General features: G+C 44.8%; 1 protein-coding gene across 1 annotated transcript in view; it reads left to right on the top strand.

The window, feature by feature from the left end:
• The first annotated feature begins 5,767 nt into the window (after positions 1 to 5,767).
• The window catches only part of LOC142774694 (uncharacterized), a 6,065-nt gene continuing 4,867 nt past the window's right edge, over positions 5,768 to 6,965 (top strand). The window contains exon 1 of the mRNA XM_075875512.1: positions 5,768 to 6,146. Coding sequence (XP_075731627.1) covers positions 5,903 to 6,146 — 244 coding nt within the window. The 5' untranslated portion in view covers positions 5,768 to 5,902. The remainder of the gene's footprint in view (positions 6,147 to 6,965) is intronic.

Here is a 6,965-nt window from a genome sequence, read left to right as displayed (position 1 = left end):
TAAATTCAAGACATCTCACGCAACAACATCAACGGCAGCAGAACTGGCAGCACTTCGTGCCGCGTTGCAATTTGTAGTTGATCAACCTACACGCAAGTGGACTATTTTCTGCGACTCGAAGGCGGCACTGCAGTCTCTACTATCAGCCTTACGCCGTGGACCACACGAGCAGCTGGTACTAGAGATAGCAGAGATTATACACCACCTGACTGAGAAAGGGCACCAAATTACATTTCAATGGTTGCCCAGTCACTGCGGAATCATCGGCAATGAACGGGCCGATCAAGCTGCCCGCTCAGCCCACACAGAAGATCATAAACTGCGACTACCACTTTCTAGGACAGATGCTGCACGAGAGCTCCGCAGACTTGCTCGCCGGCAAACCACATCGCAATGGAATCAGCCGCACTTCAAGCATGCCCGACTGTACTCGTTTGACGCTACGCTAAGTCTTCAAGTCCCGTCGAGGCTTCGCCGAGCAGACCAGACCCTGTTATGTAGGCTGTGGTTGGGCGTTGCATTTACTAACGCCTACGCTTTCCACATTGGGATGGCCGACACCGCAGCTTGTGGCCACTGTGGCAAGGAGGAAACCATTCAACATGTTCTTTGTGAGTGCCCAGCGTATAGTAGGCGGCGACTATGCCTTCGCAGGGAACTCAACAAATTAGATGATCAGCCTCTGTCGGAGCAGGAAATTCTGCAGTATCGTCAGGATGCGACTTCACAGAAGAGGGCCCTGAAAGCGCTGCTGCACTTTTTGCGATTGACCGGCCTTGCTGAACGGTTGTAGCTGGGACACCCTTACTGTGTGTGTTTTCGTTTTTTTTTATGAGTGCGCGTGTGTTTTTTTTCCTCTATCTAATCCCTCTTTCTTGCCCCTACTTCCCCACCCCCAGTGCTGGGTAGCAAACCAGATGCCAATATCTGGTTAGCCTCCCGGCCTTTCCTTTCTCACTCTCTCTCTCAATCTCAGTTTAGAAGGAGAACAACTAATATTTGTAACACAGAATCGGTTTCTCGGAGTAATACTTGATAGGCAACTATAGTGGGCACCTCACATAAAGAAACTCGAAAACGAGGTGAATACGCTAGTGAATATACTCCGCAGAATTGCTGGGACATCATGGGGCGGATCTCTATCATCCATGCTCGCTGTTCAATATACGAAAAAAAGTTCCATATTCTGCAGCAGTCTCACACGGCCTTTCCCGCACTTTAGAGGAGCTACTTGAAAAACTATTAGCTAGTGGACTGCGCTTCTGCATAGGTGTTCCACGAGCGACTTCCAGCAGCCTTGTCATAGCAGAGACTCGACAATCACCCTTTCCAGTCATGAGAACAATCGAAACATGCCGCCATTTTTTTCGCTTACAGACGCAACACAAGGACCACCCATTGGCACTGGAGATTTTACTCTGAGATAAAAGCAATGCTCATAACGATGTACAGAGTAATGTACATATATTACCCAGAAATGAATTTTGGAGCTCTGAAATGGACTATCTTCCATGGCTGCTCGCAATACCAAGCATTGAATCCTCAGTTGATGGAATTATCAGAAAGAGAGACATGTTCATCCAAGCTGCTCAACAACTAGCGCTTTATCAGATACACATGCGGTATCCAGGGTACATACATATTTACACAGATGGCTCAAGTACTACAACGTCTTCAACATCGGCATTTATCATACCACAACTCTATATTCACGAATCTTTTAAATTATGTCGCATGACGTCATCTACAGCAGCTGAGCTCTTCGCTATTCTGTATGCTCTAAACTTTATAAACTCGGCAGCAGACGCTAGAAATTGGATATTTTTCAGCGACTCACAGGCCGCATTAAGATCACTCTCCAGTACAAACACGTCAGTAATAAGTGATAGTATGACATACGAAAGGCTGAAACAGCTCACAAAAGCAAAGAAGGCGCAACATGAGATCAAATTCCAGTGGATACCTGGCCATTGCAACATTCCTGGAAACGTAGCTGCCGATGAAGCAGCCCGACAAGCACATTGTAAAGACGTTACTGTTTCTTTACCAATTTCGAAAAATGAATTGCGTAGTAATATAAAGACTACAACTTTCAGAATGAGCAAAACTGTTTGGTTTGACCAAAGTACAAGGAGCTGTGGTTTATGTCACATCGATCCATTTACTGAATTCAAAACTACGCTGGCATTAGATAGAAGTATAGAAACTCTAATTCGCCGATTGAGGCTAGGCACCGCATATACACAAAAGAAATTTTTGCACAGAATCGGCAGCGTTGGAACTCCCGAATACGAATGTGGATTTATAGATGAAGACGTATGTACCTTCTCATAGACTGTCCACATCATGACACACCGAGACGCCGTCTTAAGTCCGAACTGTTGGCATGAGACTGCAGACCGTTTAACACGAAGAAACTTCTGGGCCCGTGGCCTACTGGAGTTTTAGAGCCGCACGCTTTAAAAGCATTAACATGTTTTTTACAGGACAGCGGGATTGCTGACAAGTATTAGGAAATAAAGAACTTTCATTTGTAACACATGTACTTATTATGTACAGTATCATGTGACACACATCATTTGTTTGTTATGAAATGAATGACGTGTCGACTATTATGTACACACGAGCGAATGCATTGAAGAAGAATGGCGATTTGGGCTAGTTGGTTTGAATTCATGATAAAAAGGACTTTCGTCTGTTTCTTCTAGCACCTTCGTGCTCGCGCTGCACCCCTTTTTATCATGAGCGAATGCATCTTTATAAGGACCAGACGTGTGCTCTGCTGCTTTGTGGTGGTGAACCGAATATTAACGAGGGACATTATCAGACTTCATTCATTGACTTTCGAACATTTACTTACCATTATGTTGTGATGTGTACGTATAAGTGTGCCTTTGCATATCAGTGCCCGAGTTTTCTATTTTACATGCACTGGTTTGTATGTTTTGCTTGAAGATACGTGTTCAAGTTTCACTCAACGGCTAAGGAGTAGCCGGCGCCAAAATGGTGTGCCAACACCTCCATATATATCATATCAACAAAAAAACAGATTTTTTCTATTTGCACAAATTTTAAAATCACGCCAATTTTAAAATTGCACCAATTTTGAACGTTCTGGTCGCCAATTCATCTCAGTATTCAGCGCTACCCTAACACCGACTCCTATAGTAATGCTGACAAAAAAAAAAAAGAACGTCGCAGGACCCCTTCAGGGGAGAGAAGAGGGAGACTATTGGGGGCTGAAACTAATATAATGAAGGCTTGCTGCATCCAGCGCCTCCTCTATTTATTCTATGGCGGCTGCATGCGCTCGCTGGGACCGCTCAGCACCCTCTTCTCGATAGCCCTCTCCTGCTCTCCCCCATCGCCTAGCCTTCGCGCGTGCTTTGCGTTCACGATAGAGAGAGCCTTTCATATAATGCCTCACGACGGAAATCAGATAAAATAATCTTTTGTTCAGTTGTGCAGATATCCGTGGAGTGCCATTTTGCATCCCTCGTATGTTGGCGCTCACGCTGGCTATTCAGGGAAAGAAACTAATGGAATAATGTCTGGCTCGATCAAAGTGTTAGCGAGTTAGTTCGTTAGTTAGCTACTAAATAATTAGTCTGACAGTTGGTTAGTGTATTAGTTAGTTAGCTAACTAGTAGGTTAATTATTCAGTTAGTTGTTTTGTTTGTTGTTTGATTGTTTGTTCATTATTATTTATTTATTATTTATCATAATTATATTAATTGGATAAATCAATTATTATTTAGTTAGTTAGTAGGTTAGTTAGTTAGTTAGTTAGTTAGTTAGTTAGTTAGTTAGTTAGTTAGTTAGTTAGTTAGTTAGTTAGTTAGTTAGTTAGTTAGTTAGTTAGTTAGTTAGTTAGTTAGTTAGTTAGTTAGTTAGTTAGTTAGTTAGTTAGTTAGTTAGTTAGTTAGTTAGTTAGTTAGTTAGTTAGTTAGTTAGTTAGTTAGTTAGTTAGTTAGTTAGTTAGTTAGTTAGTTAGTTATAGTGGTAGGCTGTCGAAATATGCCTGCTTCTCAGATCAATGGAAAATTGCTTGCCTCGTTCGGCCAGGCAGACCAGAACGCAAAAGGAACACTGCGTCACGTTGCATCCCTGCCGAACTCAAAGCGTGTGAATGCACGGTGTGAAATGTGAAGCGCCTGTTGTCTGGGTCGGTACGGCGCGCTCCTGGGAAGGAGTGCGAATGCCGCCTGTCGACGGCGCAATGAGAGTAGCTATTCGCCAGAGCGGATTCCGTTCGGCCTGGCACTTACCGAAGTCGGTCAACCCTCCTTCATTTATTACCCTAAGGGACCTTTGAAAGAACAACAAATAGGAGTGACGATGATCACAAGGAGGATAATGATGAGGTGCTGACCCTGGCGCCACCTCTGCGTCTCGGGTTCTGCTCTCGCGGCGGCTTCGTTCGACGGTCGTGGACGCAGGATTTCAGGCATATCACGTTCGTTCCTCCGTAAGCCGTGCAGTTACGGTGCCTACTGAAGGTTTTCAAGAACCTAAAGTAGAGCAACCAGTACCTGTTGCGCCGACTTCGTGTATGGTGATACTTTAAACGGATACTAAACAAACATTGGAAAAAAAACTGACGAAACTTGAAAATTCGACTCGGCAGATACCACACATCCGATAAACGAAGTTTATTTCCCGTATTTTTGAACGGTTAGTTGCATTTTTCATATCTTGTCAGCGCGTGGCGGCTAGAGTTGCTGTGCTCCTTACGGGAGCTACCTAGAGGTAGCATGTACAGTAACTCTAGCGGCGGCTGCTCGCGAGCGCGAGTTGCGACGTCAAACTTGCCGAGGCGCATGCAGGATGCACGTGTTCTCGACCTCCTCTTCCTCTTCTCCACTTCTAATCCCATTCTTCTTCTTCCCCAAAAGCGATGATACTTGGCCTCGGCCGGAAGCATTCTTTGCTGCTGTTGTTTTTCATACCGGCTCTGGGAACTGAAGTGGAAGATGAGCGAATCGAGAGACGCGGGCGATGGCGGGCATTGTTAGCTTCACAGTGTCGGGTGTGTCTGACGTCACCAAAAGTCACCTTATCAAGTTCACGACGCTGCCACTATAGACGTGGCAGTTTGCGAAAAACGCAATAGGTGCATTATTTATTCGCAGTTTCTGCTGGGAATGAAGGTTTTCTGTATTGATTTCAGGATCCAATCTAGCGAGTTGACTGAAAATATGGGCGGCAAAAGTTTTGTTCAGTATGCATTCAAGCTCACGCTTTTAATGAGAAATAGCAGACAATGATGCCAAGAGAAGTATAGGGAATGTTACTATAAGTGACTGTAACGTAAATGTGAAGAAATAAAAGTGGACGAACACATACCTCGGCACCGGCGGGATCCAAATCTGCAACCTTCGAACAACGAGATTGATGCTGTACCACTGAGTTACGGTTGTGGTAATCTGTCCGTCCACTTTATAGGGTGTATGTGGGTAACTCGAAGATCACAGGTTTGGATCCGGCTGGAGGCGATTTGTCTTTTCGTCTATTTTTCGATCTTCTCATTAACATTACAGGAACGTTTAGTAACATCCCCAATACTCCTCTTGGCATAATTGTCTGTTAGTGCTCACTAGTAACGTGTCTAACAAAAAAAAACTAGCTCTTAAATGTACGCCCTTTTTCTTCACCGAAGCTCGTGTGTGTCTTTTTTTATTTATGTTACCTTCTTTCTATCTCTTAATCTTTTCATCTCTCATTCCCTTTCCACCAGCGTAGGATAACAAACCGAAAGTGCGTCTCATGAACCTTCCTGCCTTTCCTTCTTCTTCTTCCTCCTCATCCTCTTCCACGGCGGCTCGGAGACAGACAAGCACAGCAGAGCGTGGAAAGCCACCCTACACCTGTCTGCAGGAAGACGAAGCGCTGTGCGCCCGGCATGCCTTGCGGTGGCTGGCACGAACGACCCAGCTGCAAGGTTTCTGGTTTCGATGCATCCGTCAGCTTCGATGTGCGCATGCGCGTTCTCCGTTTACATGCGTGCGTAGAGCGGTGGTCTGTTCGGTGGCCTGGTACTCTCTCTGCGATCGCGCTCAGTTTCGTCCGGACGTCGACGCGACGTGGTAGTCAGAGACACCTCATTGTGCTCGCCGAGGGAGGCGCCAGCATTGTGCGAGAGACAGGTGAGTGTTCAGGCTTCTAGAAAACGCCACCATTTATGTTTGATTCTTTGACGGTGCAAAGCCCATCGCTGAGCTCTAGGGTTTCAGTTATTTTGGAAACGATTGCTTATATTCCCTATTTGAATACCTTGGTACCATTCCTTACAATCCTTTTTATTTAACATTTCGGAATCCAGTCTACATTAGGACAACTGTGGAGCAACCCGGTTCAAATATTTCTCCGTTAATTGTGACTGCCTGAGTGTGGGCAGTGAATGCGCGCATAACTCCTTCTATCTTTCCTCCTTTCTTTCTCTATTCTCCCTTCCCCACGTACCGTAGCAGGTTATGTTCAACCTGGTTAGCCTACCTACTTTTACGTTGTCTTTCTCTCTGTCGCTAATTAAGCGTGTAAATGACCACTGCCACATAAAATGTCGTTGTGATAAAAGAAGATAGAAAATAAATGCTTAAATCTTTGTGCTTTTTTCTATTATTCAGATTGAACATTCTTGTTTGTTGATTTGTGCTTGTTTGGCTCGCATAAAACCCTGCAAACTAGATGGGGAAGGTTGGAAGCTTGCGATGAGCATTTCGCAAACAGGGGATGTGTTCTTGTCTTCTTCGAGGCTAAAACCTTGAAAAAGACAAGCCCTATTGACGAAACGTCGCACCCGATGGACAGCCCCTTCTTACAGGCTTCTCCACCCTGCAAAGTATAGCCTCGTATTCGAACTAATAAAGCAGTCGGTGGTACGCACGAATTCTATATGAGAGCTGCAGTGTTGTAAAGGGCTATCTATATACAAGTATACTTTACTCGTGAAGTACTTTACTCCC

This window comes from Rhipicephalus microplus, chromosome 10, assembly GCF_043290135.1.
Source record: "Rhipicephalus microplus isolate Deutch F79 chromosome 10, USDA_Rmic, whole genome shotgun sequence".
In the NCBI taxonomy this organism is placed as follows: domain Eukaryota; kingdom Metazoa; phylum Arthropoda; class Arachnida; order Ixodida; family Ixodidae; genus Rhipicephalus; species Rhipicephalus microplus.
The sequence above is the reverse complement of the archived record's forward strand: the minus strand, read 5'-3'. Positions and strand labels throughout refer to the sequence as shown.